At 37.7% G+C, this 19,878-nt stretch overlaps 1 protein-coding gene across 1 annotated transcript in view; it reads right to left on the bottom strand.

Moving 5' to 3' along the window:
* PDE10A (phosphodiesterase 10A) overlaps nucleotides 1-19,878 on the bottom strand; it is a 292,932-nt gene that overhangs the window by 6,267 nt on the left and 266,787 nt on the right. Inside the window, 2 exon segments of the mRNA XM_061207662.1 lie at nucleotides 1,745-1,825; nucleotides 4,900-5,011. Of these exon segments, the coding sequence (XP_061063645.1) occupies nucleotides 1,745-1,825; nucleotides 4,900-5,011 (193 nt within the window).

The following is a 19,878-nucleotide window of genomic DNA, read 5'->3' as shown; positions in this document are numbered from 1 at the left end:
TGCACAGACTTTCTTATGTCAATATTTAGCAGATGCCATGGAGCAGAAGGTCTCGAGAGAGAGACTAATTATTGGGAAGTAGAGCCTTTTATTTTTATGGCAAAGAATAATTTCAGAGTAATCTCAAGTCAGAAGCAATATATTTGGTAAAATACTAGCTGATCACAGAGATATTTTATTTAAAATTCTCTAATACTATAAATGGATCTGGAATTTTGGCAGAAACATACTACTCTTCTTTTTTTTTAATTTATTTATTTTTAGATTTACTTTTGGCTGAGTTGGGTCTTTGTTTCTGTGCGAGGGCTTTCTCCAGTTGCGGGGAGTGGGGCCCACTCTTCATCGCGGTGCGTGGGCCTAGTTGCTCCGCGGCATGTGGGATCTTCCCAGACCAGGGCTCGAACCCGTGTCCCCTGCATTGGCAGGCGGATTCTCAACCACTGCGCCACCAGGGAAGCCCAGAAACGTACTACTCTTAATGAAATAACATGAGAACAAAGTTCATTCCCTGATGGCATCTTCAGTTCTTTTATGTACCCTGTTGGGGTGACCACTCAACTATTTACAAGGAAAAGCTAACATCGTCAGCTCCCTATCTTACCCACATAACAAGATAAATTCCAAACGAATTAACAAATTAAATATAAAGTGATGAAATAAAAAAATAACTGAAGAAAATATAGGCAAATGTTTATATAATCTCAGGGTGGGACAGGACTTTTACAATGTGACATGAAAAGCAGGCACAAGACAGGAAAGAATAATCACTGTGATTACCTATACGGGAAAGTTCCACAAACAATGTTAAAATAAAACTAAACTGCAAAATCCACCTGCAACATGCATGGTAGGCATGTCAGTACACAGTCAGCAGAAAAGGAAAGTGAGGCTCCTGCTGGAAGAACTGGTTAAGGATACGAACGAGTAAACTGCTCCCCAGAGGCAATGATGGCGAGAAAATCACGCCACCTCTTGCTGGGCTGTGCCCTCCAAGAGCTGTGGACAAGCTTAAACTTTTGTATTAAGAGTTAATAACTTAACTTTAAATAAAGTAGGAAAATTTGAGAACTTATCCAAAACCATCATCTTGTGAATTTTCTGAAATGTTTTCTAAACTGAATTTTATATTATATTTATTTGTCCGTAACTAACATCCTTATTATGATGTTAGAAGATTGAGAGTTTAAAAAGACCATAATAAAAGGAATATACCACACCACACACGCACACATGCAAAACTAACAAGGCACAAGAGCTCTCGAAACATCAAAAATTAACATAAATTATGTAGTAAGACCTGAAAAGAGAACAATTAGTGCCAGTTTATGGTAAGACAAAACTCAAAATGTACTAAAATATATGCATTATTTGTTAGGAAAAGTGGACCTAATCAAAATCTATCATGTTATTCTCCAAAAAATATCTTTGTACATTTGATGACAAAATATTTTCTGCTTGTTAAAAATATCAACAATTCAAATTCATCCATCCCCTCTATTTCAAGTAAGAAAAGAAAGCCTGTGATTGGCTGCAATTTCATCCGTAGAAGAGGTGATGATGACAAGGCTAGCTGTGAATCCTTTAAATCCAGCTAGGATTTCCCATTCATGGTCTTACTGTCCTCCAAGTCCGTCTAAATGGAGATTTCGGGTGGTTCCAGGTCCTATAAGACTGCATGTGCTTTTTACTGATATCCGCTGTTATGGCCGCTGTAAACGATTGGACTTTGCAACACAATTCATACCTGGCCTTGTGGGACTTCGTCCTTCTTGTCTCTATCCATCATGGGAATAGGCTGAATTCCCAGCTTCTTCATTTCATCACCCTGGGAGAAACAGGGGAAAACGAGGTTCTCTCAATTTTATAAACTGTTATAAAACTTTGGTATTAACCAGTTGTTCCCTTTTTTCGTTAATTTTCTTCAAAATGAATAATGTTGCTGCTTAATGACCCAAACAAATGTCAGAATAATAAAAAAATGTAATGTATTATTACAGGTTTTTATCCTGATATTCCTCTCCTGTACTGAATTACCAGAAACCTAGCCATCTCTTGCGGTTTCATTTTGTAGAAGTTAGTGAAAGTTAGTAATAAGAGGAGATAAATGTGTGAGGAGGAACACAAGAAGAAAATGTGAAATAACCTCAAGGTCTTTATCTCACTTCTTCAGATGATTTTTCACATGCAATGCACCGGGTGAAGCTAGGCTTTAAAGAGGAATATTGATACATCAATAATAAACAATAGTCTACTAAAACATGTCAGTAGAGATACAGTATAACTGGCTAGACATCAGCATAATGGTTAAAAATTATAGATGTTTATTAAAGATGTATGATATCGCAGGCTCTGGGCTAGGCAACTTGTAATATTATTTCACTTAATCTTCATGAAATACTATGAGTTCGATATTATTATCCCCGTTTCATAGATTTTAAAAATTATCTTACTGTTTTTATTTATTTTTTAAGGTTAAAGATTGTTAAACTTTTTCCTGAATACCTCACACTCTTCCCTCACATTTCTTAATTATTTTATTATTTTATTTTAATTATGTTTGTTTTCAGAAATCCAAAGCACAGAACAACTAAAACCACCCTGAATTTGCTAAGATAAGGTCTAGAGACAAATTACTAGAACCCTTGTTAAGAATGTTTGTGTACAGGACAAAGACACTTGCCTTGACTACGTAAAGGCACTTGAAGTATAGAGTTTGCTCTGGTGTTGTTCCTTCAAATATGAACAGCAGTAGTTCTCAAGCTTTTTTTCTTTTCTGTCCTAAGTAAATGAAAATAACTAGGCCCCTTGCTCAAGGATTTCACAAGCCCAATATATAACAAGATTTTAAATAAGCAGTGATTTGAATATGTACCCGAATAAGGATTGATGCTGATGAGGAAAACAACGGGACACCATGGACCGTGTGTGCAGGAGCACAGGGGTGTCTGGGGCTCCGGGGGGAGGCGCTGCAGGGGTGAGGGAAGGAGCCCCAGGCAGATGAAACTGCACAGCGCGGTCAGGGACCCAGTGGACAGAGGGGCTGAGATGTGGGAGAGCCTGGAGAGGCAGAGGGCTTGCTGCATCAAGCGCGTGATTTTCATCTTTATCATATCAGCGTGGAGAGACGGAAGATGGGAGGTGGGGTACTGACATAAACAGAATTAAAGTCGTCCTGAACCGGCAAGCGTGGCCACCGAAGCACAGAGATGAGTCAGAGAACTGGCCTGAGAGCTCAGTCTCAGTACTAAGGCAAGGATTTCATCTCAAGCAACATGACATCAGAGACTATATACCCTTAATCACTGTTACACTGATTCTAAAAGATAAAGGCAAGGAACCCAGTTAGATGTCGCAGTAACCCAGGCGGGATCTGGTGAAGCTCTGAAGGAGTGGGACAGAGTGTGGGGCTGAGGTGGGAAGCGTGGACTTTATGAACGTCTAGGAGATCAACTGGCAAGACTTGGTGATTACATTTCTGTTTCCACCCCCGGCCTGTGAGCCCCCTGCAGACGTCATCTATGAGCATACTGGCAGCTAATCGCTCCCTGTGGACTGTTTAACCAATGGGCAATAGAAAGGGAAAAAATCTACACGTCTCTCACATTTTGATTCGTATTTTGGAATACAAATATAGTTGTTATGGTATGAAGTATGTCATAGTTAAATAAATAAAAGTATTTGCAAAACAATAAGCTAGCTTCAGACAAGTTTTCTTATGTGGTATTTATAGAATTAATTCTAGGTTACTCCTTTTAGACACACATGCAAATTAAGCTGACTGTGATAATAAAGTCAAACATTACAGCTCTGACATGTACATCTAAAAACAATCTTCCTGAGTCTGATAGTAACTAGATTTTGACACACACACAATAAAATAAAGAAAAAAAAAACATGCAAGAGGATGCCTACACAATGTATGCATTGTGTATTTGAGAATTAACACCATGAGTATATTCAACTCAAGGCCTGTGGTCCTCACCCAACAAAAATTCTTCGGCTTTACAATTATAAGACAGATCAACATTATAGACTATTTCTACTAATTGTTAGCTGAATGATTTACTGTTTTTTGCTTTTTACATCCATTCTTCTACATGGACGAGATTTATGGTTTGAACCATCGACTACCGAACTTTCTGTCCTCCAAATTTACTTTTACTTCTTCAGAACAAATGAGGTACACAAACACTTTACAGTTTTTTTTTCCATAATCTTTGAATATGCAGGGATCTAAGTATTTGTGGATTCATTTGAATAAGAGAATTATATTCTACTTACTCATGGCAAATCAAGGAGTAAACACATGTTTCTGATAATTTGGATAATTCAGTCTAGAAAAGGTATTCATGAAAGTAATTCACATGGTTGTTTCACATGTCAGGAATTCATGGCTTAACATCCCACATATTCCACAGAAGTCATAATTTGCAGCTGAATTGACCATTTGGTATATTTACATAATCTCAGTTTCTACGGTACAACGTGATTAGTCTCTCGCATTTCTAGCTGCAGGCACATAAAGCCCGTGATATTGTGGGTCCCTCTTAGTACGTTTTCCAGTGGCTGCCATAAAAGAGATGGCCTAATGCGGTTTGTTGGATGGATGACAAAAGATTGGCTATTAAATAAGGAAAACTGTTGCACTACTGTTCAGGGAATCAGTTCCTGAACTATTTCAGTGGAGATCAGAGAATTTACACACATATTCAAGTCAGATGTTACAGAATGACTGTTCTTACTTCATACCTGTATAAATGCTAAACAATAGTTTTTTTAAGTAACTAGCAACGTGAGCAACTAAGATACTGTTACTAAATTATCCATATATTTAATTTCTTCCCAATTGTTTCTCATTTCTTGATATTATCTATGTTCATATAAAAATCAAGGACATACCTCAGCCCAGAATTCTGCATATATATCGTTTGCCGTCAATTTTGTTACTGGCCACAGTTTTGTCACAGAACAAAGATCACAGGCAGTCATCATTAAACCAATGACACGGTCTCTAGAACACAATAATATAAAACTGGTCACTGCAGCATTTGCAAATTTATGAGAACAACTGGAAAGACTTCTGTATTTTCAGGAGTGAGAGAGGCCTAAAGGGGGCATCGCTTCATGATGGGGGAACGATAGCGTTACAGAGCAGATACAACTAACAGGCAAGAAAATAAAGGATTAAAGAACAGTGTAGCTTTAATTGTAAGAACATCAGTCACTTCTGTCCCTAGTTCCACGAAGAGTATATCCTGTGTTCCTGCTGCCTGATTGTTACTGTTGAAATAAAATATTATGTGGGCACGGCCCTGATGCCATCTAAATCCCCTGCTATATTTTACTGCCACAAACCAGATTTTGACTTTCATGGAATTTTGGAAATTTAGAGTGAGAAGAAACCTTGAAGAAAAAAGTCCCAATCCTTTTGTTTTATATAAGGAAAACCTGAGGTGCAAATGAAATGATTTCTTCAAGGTATAACTGGCTCAAGACAAGGCCAGAGTAGATGTAGATTTCCAGAATTCTCTCCCATCTCCCCACCTGCAGAGAAAGGTGATGTCTCCAAACACTTTACAAGCTCCAACTTCCCAACGGAAAGGAGTTTTCTTTTCAATTGCTTTGCACTCACAGCTATGTGTTCTAGGTCTGATTTTTTATGCTAAATATGGTTTGGTTTAATATTTCCTCTTGGAGAAAGATAAAAATTGCTTAAAAGAATTCAAACAGACATATCCCCTATAATTTTAATGCATCTGGTCTAGTGACATGCGGTTACCCTAAATGAAGTCTACACTTAATGGTGGCACTAAGTACTAGTAATTAAGAGCTTTTAATATTACTGACATTAACTTTTACAAAGCAAATTACATAATAATAAAAGGCAAATTATCGAGAAAGACACAAAACCACATAACAAGTGAGAAGATGTCATAATTCCAGCTCCTACCTAAATTCTAATGCATCTGAGGACTCCACGGCTGCTCAAGGCCGCCTTATTTCCTGGAGGTGCACAGACAATCCCCATCTGTGGACACAGTACTCCCTGGGTCCTGAGCCTGCCCAACAGGCCCACAGCATAGTAAGAGCATCTGTATGTTGCGTGGGCAGAGTCTCTGATTTAGTGGTGTTCCCTAAAGCAGGTTCCTTTGATGCCAATCACTCGTAAGGTTCTTTCATTTCCCATCAGCCAATTTCATTTAGCCCATTAGCCTAATTAAATGGTATCTTCTACAACTTTACTTTTCATTAAGGACACATGTCAAAAGGGTATCATGTCTCTAACAGGGAAGACTAGATAACTTTAAAAACGTCAATGAGACTTACGTGTACCCATCCTGTGACCCCAAAACAGATGCCATGTGAAGATGCAAATCCCTTAAAATGATCAGGAAACCCCATGGTTTCCTGATGAGGTAGTTTCCTAAGCACTTTGTGGTTTAAAAGAAGAATATTTATTTCTGGATTTGGGCTTCTAAAGCAACAAGTATATTATCTGTTTGCTCAACAGATAAATTCATTCAAACAGAAATAGAACATGAAAAAAACCCTATTATTTTGTTAACAAATAATTATTTCATGAGATAGAAATAATTCAATCTACATTCACACAAAAAAATCAGCATTTATTTCTTTTGGCTAAATATTGTAATAAGGTTTATCTCAAAAAAGATTTCTTATCTCATAAATCTATGAAAAAATGTTAATAGAACTGGGCACTGGAAAGCATGTGGAGCCAATTTTATCACTGGATATGATTCCATAGGTAGCATTGCTACTACTAGGGTTGAAAAGTTTATAACCTAGTTATCATTTAGATTTCACTATTAAAATTACTTAGACAAAACAATTTAAGAGTATTTTACTGTTAACCAAACAAGTAAAAAATAAGACAGATAAGAAAATTTGTACTAAATGCCTTTAATAAATAAAAATTACTCATTTTTTACTCTCCATGACAAATCAGCTAGATGGTCATGGTTTTCCGGAAACATTAACCTGAATTGGAATTGGTTTATTTCTTTCTACGAGTGGAATATAGACCTAATGGTATAGAGACCTAATTCGTAATGCACTCCAATAACCAACTGTGAAGGGGATGGAGTTTATGCCAACTGTGCTCTTGGTATGATCTTGCATAGCCTCCTCACTAAGAGCACTGCAGTAAGAGGCCAACACAACGCCTCTATCACAGATGGTTCTTACGGGGGTAATTCCGGGGGGGGGGGGTTGACTACATTCATTTATTCCAAAAAGTTTTGAATGCCTGTATGTATCAGGCACAGCGAAAATAATAAACAAAATACGCACTGCTCTTGTAGAACTAATGTTCCAACGGGGAGAAGTAGAAAATAAGGTAAAGATGTTCACTCAACAAGTCTATATAAAAAATATTTTAGGGGACTTCCCTGGTGGTGCAGGGAAGATAAGACTCCACGCTCCCAATGCAGGGGGCCTGGGTTTGATCCCTGGTCAGGGAACTAGATCCCACACGCATGCCGCAACTAAGAGTTCACATGCCACAACTAAGGAGCCCACGTGCCGCAACTAAGGCCCAGTGCAAACAGACAAATAAATAAACAAATATTTTAAGAGAGGCAAAAATATGAAGATGAGAGAGAGAGTCCAGTAGAGACGGCAGTGTGCGTACAAGTCCTAACATGGGAATAGGTGAGGTGTGCTGGAGGAACAGCGAGAGAGCCAGTCTGGCAGAAACGCAGGAGCGAGGTGGTGCCAGGCCGCTGCTAAGTCTCCAGACACGACAGGACCAAGTCTGATGGTGAGATGCTGGCAGCTGTGAGTAGAAGAGCTACATGACACACTTTTAAAGAGATCCCTCAGCTCTGCCCAGAGGAGGATGAACTGTAGCATTGTAGGGGGAGGGAGGTTGCTGAGAGGCCGTTTAGGAGAACACATGGCAGTCCAGATGCGCGAGGACGGCAGCTTGAATTAAGGTGACAGTAGTGGAGACAAAGAAAGTAGGAGGGTTCTAGTCGTTAGAGGCAGAGCCAAGTTGAAATACGTTAACATCCACAGGAGTTACAATAAGAGACATCTCTCTCCCTGTTTTTCCCTCCTCTCTTCTCCCTTCTCCCCACCCCCCAGCATCATCCCAGACCGGGCAGAGCAACTTAAAACACAGGACCTGTCACAGGTGAGCAGAGGTTCCGACCTGAAAGCGAGCGCCCCTCACCAGTGCGTACGTCTGCCTTCCCAGTGCCAGCCTATTTTAAAATTCTCTTCCCACATCCCACGATCATAGAATCACAGAACTTGACAAAAGGGAGAGAAAAGAAACCACACAGCCTGCAGGATTTCAGGTGAGTTACTGGTGGCCAAAAAGGAAGCCCCAGCTCTCCCCCACTGCCCCCTCCCCTGCTCCCCTCATCCCATGCCACAGACTCTGTAAAGTTAGTTAGCCAAGGATACGATGTCCTATTGGAAGAGAAGGAGAACCACGCAGATGAAACATATAAGCAACTTTACAAAAGATTTCAGGTAGCACTGTGAAGATAAACAAAGAATGAATTCTCGTATGATTATTATTAAAATTTCTCACTTGTGTGAATAACTGGAATTCAAAAAGACTGAAAGGCTGGCCGGATTTCCACAGTGAGCTGGAAATGTAATACTCAGTACCTCTGATTCTCCACCCTCACTGTTTACTAGGCTCTGACCTCATTGCAACCTCCCACATACCAACTAAGTCTTTAAGTGGGAGAAAAATTAAGAAACATAGCCCAGTTGTAAAACACAGTAACTTTAATACCTACTTCAATACAAGATTATATCAGCCAGGATCCTGACGTGAAACAGATGACACACCCAGGAGAATTGGAAGATTGACTGAAGGGACTATTCACATGGCCTGGAGGGAAACCAAGGAATAGTAAGGCACTGAGGGCCAGTGATAGTGGGCAGGTTCCCACCCTGGGCCTGGAGGGGCGAAGGACAGCTAGCAAGGGCCTGAGGTCTTGCCCCCAGAAGCGCTGTTAAACCAGGGACCCACAGGGAAGAAGCGAGGGGAACGAACACACCAACTCTTCTCTCCTCCTGCCCTCTGATCTCTTGTCAACGCCACCCGTGGCTGAATCCAGATGGAAGCTAGAGGGAGGGCAAGGGAGCTGAGTGACTTGCCCTTGGGGGTCAAAGTGGAAGACGAGCTTAGTGGATCTGGGGGCCAAAAGCAGGCCGCCCAGCACATGGGAGTAGCCCAGAGGGGGAGCTAAAAAGCTGTTGTTCACACGGAAAGAGACATTTGAAATTTGAACCATTTAAATATTAAATTGCACAGAAATAGAAAAATGAATTTAAAGCCAACATTTCTACTAATCTAAGAAAATCTATGCCATTAGGCTTTGGGGACCCAGCACAAGATTGTCACCAAAACAATAGAAAAAAAAGAAAACAAATGCACGTCCTGCTTATCTTAGAGTGTGCATATAGAAAGAGCTGATCAAAGACCAGACTTCTATCAGGAGGCGTCTTAATTGTAACTGTTAGAGCAGGTCAGTAAAGTGGCATCAAGTGGTTACATAAAAAGCAAGCACTTGGGGGTATACAAGTGGATGTTTTCCTTAGAAACTGTCATCTAGCTTTATTTTAATACCTTTGTTTTATTTTAAAATTAGGTCACACATAGCATGTGAAAAGAGACTAGGTTAAATCCGTTTTCCCTTAAATTATCATTTTAATGATTTTTTTTTCTTGTTTTAAAACCTATCTTCAAGGAATTTTAAATCACTGTACTGAGTAACTTAAATCATGTCTATAAAAACTACTGTACTTCTCTCATAATATGACCTATTTTGGTTAACTTATTAAACATGAAACTGCACTAAGGATGCTGTAGATTCTGAGAATATTATTTGAACAGGTGCAGAACCAAAATCATAGATAAGATTTTAGAATCTTACTGTTCCCAAAGTCACAAATAATAACTCTTTAATATAAACATCAGCATGATATAGTGATGATCTCAATCAATAAACTTTAAGTTCTTAATTCTTATTTTTGTGGAACCCTGTGTTGCTTTTTGAAAAACACCATTAGGAAGAGAGAAAACGAAATTATATGTCAATGCAGAATCAGTCTTGAGCAAATGTGTCTCAGAGGGATTTGCTGTTATTAAAAACATATTCTAACTTAAAATTTCTTTGCCTAACAGAATCCTTGCATTAGTCCCAGAGTTGATGACTCTGACCTCCTAACACGGGCAACTCTGTATTACTTTAAATCAAGTGAAGACATCAGTGATTTCACGCTAGAAATTAGTTTCCCTACATTTCAAGTTCTTCGGCTGAAACATAAAACACACACCTTGCAGAACGAGGCCCTCGTACATTTACTACTGCAGGTAAAGACAGATCACTGGTGTCACGTTGACAAAATGCTACAGGAAACTGCACCACGGTCTAAGAATAAAGGAAACCACACGAACAAAGTACAGAGCAGTAGCCGTGTGAAAGTGTACATCTTTTCTAGCTCTGTTTCTGAATTGTTTAAAGAATTGGTCAAGCGTTTAACGTACCCTTTCTTTGATGTGCACCTAAATCTAAATTAAGGAAAGACTTCGGAAGAATGGTGGCAAAGGAATGTCTTTGAAGGGTACAAATATTCCCTGAGATTAAGAGAATAAACATTTTCATTCATATATTTCCGAAAGCTTTTAAGGATAAAATTCTGCACTTAGTTGATTTTTAAAATACATGTTTGAGGAAGGCAATTCCAACATGAAATACATGGAAATAAAAATTATAAAAGCTACTAATAACTCATATATTTGTCATTTTAACATTTAAAAGGATACTTTAACTTGATTTCATAACTTAAAAAAACATTTGATCTTTTATAATGTTTGCTAAAGTGGTCCTTAGGCAAGACTATATGTTTTCCTCCATTAAGAAAGATGCTGTAATTCAAGAATAGTGCTCGGATTTCTATGGATGCTCTGTTCAGTTTTTGTCAAAAGGAGGCAATGATCACTAGTTGTTTCAGTGAAAAACTAAGCTACCCTTTGCCTACCCTTGCTTTGAGTCCAGAGCTGGTTTCCAAATGTGACATCCATTTTAGTTGTGGTTAACTGTGGTTTAACTGTGGTTAGGGAAAGAGTATTGAAGGACATTCTCAGTGAAGGAATAAATTAGTTTACAATTTCTGGTTCTCTTTTTGGTGCACTTTATTTCTCCTCCTCTCCATCTTTTATGTCACTAGCAAGTCCCCTTTTATAAATTAGATTGAAACTGATCTAATAATTCATTTCTGGGGCCCTAAAATCACTTGGCAGGCTCTGTTACTTAAAAAGTTTAAAGAATATACTCATTACTAAATGTGAGATATTTGTAAAAATAAAACTGTATGTATGTCTAATATAAAAGTGAGTCACTCATCTGATTTTGAAAGACACATGGCAATGACTTTCATACATATCTAGCTTCTGGTTGCTTCATTTTCAAAATAAAAAATAATAAAATTACCTAATATTTTTAAGCACAGTTGTGGCTACAATGTCAAGTTCATACAAGACATAACAGTCCATGTTAAGGGCATGTCAAGTTAAGGGGGAGAGGGATAAATTAGGAGTTTGGGGTTAACATATATACACTACTATATATAAAATAATCAACAAGGACTTACTGTATAGCACAGGGAGCTATACTCAATATAAGACTCTGTAATAACCTATATGGGAAAAGAATCTGAAAAAGAATGGATACATGTGTATGTATAACTGAATCACTTTGCTGTACACCTGAAACTAGCACAACATTGTAAATCAACTATACTCCAATATAAAATAAAAATTAAATTAAAAAAAGACATAATAGTAAATGTCAAGGGCAGGTGGCAAGGACCAGTGGTAAGGACAAAAGGTAGGGAAGAAGTGTCAGAATATTAGGACTCCCAGCAATGAGGAAGAGATTACGTGACATTCAGCTCCAGACCGAGCGGAACAAAGACTGAGAGAGCCATAAAATGAGAGAATGATCTGGGTAAAGTCCAGCTGACCCAAGAGTAAGAGACCAATAAGAGGCCAACACGCCAAGGATGATGGAGCAGAAAAACACAAAGAGCCTGGTGTCCTGAAAGCATCACTGGGCAGCTGAACTTAAGCCAGCAACTACCTATCTTCAGACTCCTTACAATAGGATAAAAAATAAAACCCTATATTTTAAGACACTAGTCATTAGGATTTATCTTTTGTAAACTAAACGCTTTCCTAACTGATAAAACACTTAATGCACACGCGGCCGTCTGGCTTCATTCAGAATACACTATATCTTTTGATAGAAAATGATTATCCGTCATGCTCTAGAGAATACTTGTGAAACAAAAACCAGAGAGTTGAGATATCTGATATGATACTGTCCTTTTTTAGAAAGGACTGGATGCCAGGAAGGGCAGATTTCCAGCTTCATCAGTACATGTAAAATACTGGCAAATTACCAGGACACAAAATGCCATTGAAGATATAAGAAGAATAGAAGATCACATTATGAAACCTACACTCTTTATTTTTTGTCATTTTAGATTATTTGTTTGCTTGACAAATACTGAACCCTCCTACGTGCTCAGCAGTGTCACAGTTACCTGTAACTCTGGGCCCAACAAGTGGACAAAAGCCTGGAATGCAATTACTTCCATCATGTGGCATTCTGTCCTCTGATATGCTCAATAGGACATTATACCGTTATAATTTATGTCTAAGACAAAAGAGTTTTGAGAGTGAAAGTGAGCACTAATATCAATTATATCAGGACAGCAGGTATTAACTGAGAATGATCCAGACCAACTAGGGAGTCTGGTCACCCTGATTTTAACACAAAAATATCACAAAATAAATAAAGATAATATCAGTACTTTGAGAATTGTTATGAAAAATATTAATCTTAAATATTAATTTTTTACCAAATAATTGGTAGGGAAGAAAAACTATCCATCTAAACATTTTTAGGCTTAACATGGATATGCACATGTAACTAAATAAAATGCTCTTGTAAGTACTACGTTAATCTCTCTGCTTATGGTTTAGAAATACAGTGATTCTTAATTTAAATAAATGCTGCACTTCTCTAGATATTGGGTTACTTCATTCTTGGCCAAGGTCTGCCACTGATGTCCTCAGACGAATGGTAGCATCTTCTGTGTTTTAGTATTAATTCCAGGTATAAAGGGAGAGGCCATGTCTGTCATTTATTAACTATCTATCAGAGCAATTACAATTACTATCTCTAACAATTATCTTCTAAGAAATATAATCATATATTTAACTACGAAAATTCGAATAGCAGATAAATAATTTATTAAAGGTATAAAACAAACTAAACTAAATTGGATATTTACATAAGAGGAGAAAAACATTAGTGGGCTGAAGTAAATGCCTACACTGGAAACTGTTGCTGGAACAGAGTCCCAAAAGAGAACAAGAATTCACAATCAAAGAACGATACCACGCTGTTAAGCAAAGATACACAGTAAAATAACAGAATAAACTTTATTCAAAAGTATATTTCCAGCTTATAGACTGCACATTAACTAATAGATAGAAAACAGCTTTGGAGAAGCATCCTTTTTAAACCATATGCAGAGAACCCCCGGCTACCGTTGAATGCGGACCAGCCAGCCCTGGAGGCACTTAACCCCGTGAACGCCGCCAGCAGAGTCAGGAAACAGAGCCCTTGCCATGTTTCTTTCGAGCAGAAATTGCTAGAGCAAGAAAACAAGGAGCTAGATGTAAAAACTAGCCTAATTTGGAGATGATATCTGTCCACTTGGTACAGCGCTCAATGGAGCTATTTCCGCAAACTGCAGCTCTCACTGGAGAAACAGCTGTCAAGTTATAGATGATGCCACGTACGGAACATTGGGAGCGAACCTGTGTCTATGACAGAGGTGGTGGAATATGTATCCTAGTCACAGGGGAAATGATGTCTGTGTTAACTCAAGTGTAGTAAAGGTTCTAGAAAATGGAAAGGAGAAGATAAACATTTCCCACAGCGAGGGCAGCCCTGAGCCTTTGTAAAATCTCCCTGTGGCTGAACTCCATGTCTTCCATTTCCTAGGACAATGCAGAATGGTTCAAATTATGCAATTTCTTACATACATCACTATGGAATCCTCACAAGAAAATCTATGAAAGGCCAACAAAGCCGTGTCAAATGCATGAATATTGAATTCACTAATAATCTTAAAATAGATTAAAAGCTGGCTCAGTACCATGCAGAATTCTGTGGACTGCTTCTATGAGCTCATCAACACCTAATCACCTCACAGAAATGAGATTTGATCTCATTTGGTGAATTAAGGACCATTCTATTTAATTTTTTGTAAAGATTTCATTTAAAGGCCTACTGATATAATTGACATACTCTACCTTGTTTAAGAACAAAACACTTGAAACAAAAGTATATCACATTTTATCACAGAATCATACTTCTAGATTGTATATTTTTGTTGCTCATACTTTAACTTAGGTGTAACTTACATGGAATTAAATGCATGAATTTGAAAGATATAGTTCAATGAGTGTGAAAATGTATACAGTCCAGCCACCAGACCAGTGATGACAGGGAACATTTTCATGTCCAGACACTCCTTCTGTCCTTTCCCGGTCAATATCCCTTATCCAACACCAACAACTGCCAGCCTGAATTCTACCGCAATCACTAACACTATTGATTTGTTTGGCCTATTCTAGAATTTGGTAAAAATGTTCTCATATAGTATGCACTGTTTTGTTCAACATAATGACTGTGTGATTTATTCATGATGTTGCATGAATCTGTAGTTTCTAATTTTTTTATTGCTGAGTAGTACAGTATTCCACTGAATAAGTGCCAGAAACTGTCTATCCATTCACCGTTGTTGGACCTTTGGGCTGCTTCTAGTTTAGATACATTATGAATAATGCTGCTGTGAATATTTGCGTCCAAGCCTTTGTGCAAAAGGCAGAAAAAAAGTGGAAGACAAAATTGGGAACAAAGAACAAGTGCGAAGAATAGAAAACAGTAAGAAGTATGGCAGATATTAATGCAACTATATCAAAAATCACTTTAAATGTCAATGATCTAAATACACCAATTAAAAGAGATTATCAGAGTAGATCAAAAAATAAGGCCTGAATATTTGTTGTTTATAAGAAACACACTTTAAATATAAACACACATATAGACTAAAAGTAAATGGGTGGAGAATGATATACCATGCTAACATTATTCACAAGAAAATGGGAGTAGCTAGATTAATTTCAGACAGAACAGACTTCAGAGCAAGGAAAGGTATCAGCAATAAAGAGGAACATTTCATAAGAATAAAGGGATCAATTCTCCAGGAAGGTATAATTGTCCTCAACCTGTATTCCCCTAGCAACAAAGCATCAAAATATGTGAGGCAAAAACTGATCAAAGTGCAAGGAAAAGTATATCAGCTCCACTACTATAGTTGCAGACTTCAACACACCTCTATCAGAATTGGATAGGTCCAGCAGGCAGAAAATCAGGACATATTTGAATCCAATAATTTCATCAAACAGTGATACAACTGACATCTGTAGATTGCTTCATCCAGCAACAGCAGAAGACACATTCTTTTCAAGCTCAAATGGAACATTCACCAAGATAGACCATGTTCCAGACCATAAAATACTTTTTAACAAACTTAAAAGAACAGAAATCATACAATGTATGCTCTTAGATAACAATGAAATTAACTAGATATCAATAACAGAAAAATACCTGGAAAACCCTCAAATATTTAGAGATTAAAAAACACTTCTGAATAACACACAGGTCATAGAAGAAACCAAGAGAAATTTTAAAATATTTATAACTAAACATAAATGAGGACACAGCTTAACAAAATTTGTGGGATGCAGTGAAAGCAGTGTTTAGAAGGAAGTTTATAGCATTAAATGCATATAAGAGAAAAGAAGAAAGATGTAAAATTAAAAATCTAAGTTTCCACTTCAGGAAACTAGAAAAAGAAGAACACGTTAAATCCAAATAGGCAGACGAAAAGAAATAGTAAGAATTAGAGCAGAAATCAATGAAATTGAAAACAGTAAATCAACAGAGAAAATAAACCAAACTAAAAGCTGGCTCTTCGAAAAGATCAATAAAAGCAATAAGCCTGTTGCCAGTCTAACTAAGGAAAAAAGAGAATACAAATTACTAATATCAGAAATGAAAAAGGGGACATCACTACAGATCTCATGGACATTCAAAGGATAATTAAGGAGTACTATAAACAACTCTACGCCCACTAATTTGGTAACCTAGATAATATGAATCAATTTCTGGAAGGATGCAATCTTCCAAAACTTACACAAGAAGAAATAGACAATCCAAACAGGTCTGTATCTATTTAAGAAATTTAGTCAATAATTAATAACCTTCCAAAACAGAAATCACCAGGCCCAGATGGGTTCAGACAGTATATCCTACTGAACAAACTGAGCTCACCCTGCTCCGATGGCTTGGGTGTTAGTTCACGGCAGCTGTGACTGAACACAGGATCAAATCGTGCAGGTTTTGATTCCGGGGAATGCTGCAGTGGACATGCGCCCAACTGCTCTTCAGGATGGTCATTATGACGCTCTCAACTTCCCTTCTCCATGAACCTCGCATTAGTCAGGGCTGGAGAATCTCACTCCACCCGTTTATCCCCAGAAGCAGAAAGTGGGATCCCTGGAGTTTCTCTTCCTGGCGGTGAACCCCAGTCCTTCCCGCAGGACTGTTACAGCTGATCAGGGTTAGAACATCAGGGAGACCATGACCGGGCAGGGGTGAGGCGGGAGTCTCCTCACCCACTTACTCCCCACCCAGGAGGGGAGATGAGTGTCTGGGGTCGGAGGGATTGTGGGCCGGGGTGAGGAAGCAGTGGGGATGGGGCAGACAGTGAAGCCAAACGGGCACACGGCGGGGGCTCCCCCACCCCCAGGAAGCCCTGTGAAGTCTCTAGGCCTGGCAAGGCTCTTGCCTTCCCAGACTCAAGACTATTTGCTCCCAGGGTCAGCTGGGCTCTTTTGATTGCAGAAGACAAAAACTCGCTTAAGCTTCTGTATTAGTTTGCTAGGGTTGCCGTAACAAAGTACCACAAACTGGGTGGCTTAAATGACACAAATTTATTGTCTCACGGTTTTAGAGGCCAGAAGTCCAAATCAAGGTGTTGGCAGGGTTGGCTCCTTCTCAGGGCCATGAGGGAAGGATCTTTTCCAGGCTCCTCTTGTTGGCTGGCAGATGGCCATCTTCTCCCTGTGTCTTCACATGGTCTCCCCACTGACACATCTCTGTCCAAATTTCTTCCAAGGATATCAGTCATGGTGGGTTAGGGCCCACCCACATGGCCTCATTTTACCTTAATCACCTCTATAGAGGCCCTATCTCCAAATACTGTCGCATTCTGGGAATCTGGACTTCAACATACGAATCCGTGGGGCGACACAATTCATCCCGTAAGAGTTTTCTAGAACACAAGTTTATTTTAATGTGTTGTAGAGTCATTTAGTTGATGCATCCATCTGCCTGTTAGACTGGAAGGACCAAGACAGCAGGGCCAGGGGCTGTCTGGCTCTTTGCTGCACACCCAGCACTCGCCTCAGGCTTGGCACTGAAAGGTACCGAATCTGTAGCTGTGGAATTGGATGTTGGATGTCTCCCTTGGTGTCTCTGCTCCCTTCTCCCACTCCTTACTGGCCGATCCCTCAAGAGCCTCTGATACAACACACTCACATGTCAGACACGCCACTCCACATACTGTATTTCACTTGATAGCATCTGTACTAACATACTTAATCTCCTTTAAAGTAAGTCACATTTTTTCTTAAATAAATTTAAAAGGAAATTTTTTCATGTCATTTCTACTTTATTTGTCTTATTATTGAGTTGTAAGAGTTATATAAGACTGCTATTAAACATAAATATTGAGAATATTTTCTCACATTCTGTGGCTTGTCTTTTCACTTCCTTAAAAGCTGTTTTGAAAATCTTAAGTTTTTAATATGATGAAGACGATCTATCATTTGTTTGTTTCTTTGAAGGTTAGTGTTTTTCTGTTTTGTTTTTTCCAGCTTTATTGAGGCATGACTGACCAAAAAAAGTTGTATATATTTAGGTTGTACACGTGATTATTTGATGTATGTATACATTGTTAAATGATTACCACAATTAAGTTAATTAACACATCCATTACCTTACACAGTTACCTTTTGTGTGTGTGTGTGTGTGTGTGTGTGTGTGTGGTGAGAACACTTCAGATCCACTCACTTAGCAAATTTCAAGTGTACAGTACAGTGTTACTAACTGCAATCACCATGCTGTACCTTAGATCCCCAGAACTTATTAATCTCATAACTGAGAGTTTGTACCCTTTGACGGACATCTCTGAAGGTTAATGCTTTTTGTGTGCTAAGGAATCTTTGCCTATGCAAGGTCATGAAGACTTTCTCCTATGTTTTGTTCTAAAAGTTTTATAATTTTAGCTTTTACATTTAAGTCTATCATCCAACTGAAACCTCAGTAATTAAAAAGCAATGTTGAAATGACTACCCTTTCCCTAGTTGAATTATCTTGGCCCCTTGGCTGAAAATCAACAGGCTACATAGAATGGGTCTTTTGTAATCTGTCCCAATTTCTCTGCCCTAACACCAATACACCCAGTCTTGATCACTGTTATTTTATAGTAAGTCTTGAAATCAGGTAGTATAAGCCCTCCAATTTGTCTTTGCTTTGTCAAAATTGCTTTGACTATTCTAGGTTTTTTGTATTTCTATATAAATTTGAGGTCGGTTTGTCACTTTCTACAAAAAGTAGCCTGTGGATATTTCGACTAGAATTGCAGTTTTGGAGGAATGTTTGTAAAGAATCGATAGCAATATTGAGTGTTGCAATTCATAATCATGATACATCTCTCCAGTCATTTAGTATTCTTTATTTCTCTCAGGAAATGTTATGTATTTTATCATTTGTTAAATTTATTTTTAAATGATTTTATATCATTTGTTAAATTTATTTTTTAAGGGACTTTATATCATTTGTTAAATTTATTTCTTAAATGGAATTGCTTTAATTTGAATTTCCAATTAATATTCATATATAAACTAAATTAATTTTTAAATGTATCCTGTGAACTTGCTAAAGTCACTTATTAATTCTAGTAGATTTTTTGGAGATTCCTGAGGAATTTTTTAGTAGATGGCATGTGATTTAAAAATAAAGACAGATTTACTTTTTCCTTTCTAATTTTATTTGTTTATTTATTTACTTATTTTCAGTATAATGCACTGGCTATGATCATATCGTATTTCTTCTTTGTTCCATTACTGTGAATTATATTATTTAGCAAATGTTAAACCACTTTTCTATTCCTGAGATAAAATCCATTTGTTATATTGTCTTTTGAATATGTGACTGAATTTGTTATACTTTGTTATAACAAAGTATATATTATTATTATATTATATATATATTTGACTGAATTTTGGATCTATGTCCATGAGGAATATAGATCTTTTTTTTTTTTCATGGAAAGGCATTTTCTTTTAAATATAGCAGTGCATACATGTCAATCAATATAGATCTTTACTGTTTTTGTAATGTGTTCATCAGCTTTTGGTATCAGTATTATTCAGGCTTCATAAAATAAAGTGGTAAGTAGTAGTCTCATTTTCAGAAACATTTTCTGTAAGATTGATATTATTTCTTCCATGAATGTCTGATAGAATTCACAAGTGAAACCATGAGGTCCTGGAGAATCTTCTGTTTAAGAATAGAATTTCTTTAATGGGATATTCAGATTTTCTGTTTCATCTTGGTTCATATACAGTAAGTTGTAATTGTCAAGGAATTATTCCATTTTTAACTGTTTCAAATTAGCATAAAA

This window comes from Eubalaena glacialis, chromosome 12 (genome assembly GCF_028564815.1).
Source record: "Eubalaena glacialis isolate mEubGla1 chromosome 12, mEubGla1.1.hap2.+ XY, whole genome shotgun sequence".
Lineage (NCBI taxonomy): Eukaryota > Metazoa > Chordata > Mammalia > Artiodactyla > Balaenidae > Eubalaena > Eubalaena glacialis.
Note: the sequence above shows the minus strand (reverse complement) of the source record. Positions and strands in the feature narration are given on the sequence as shown.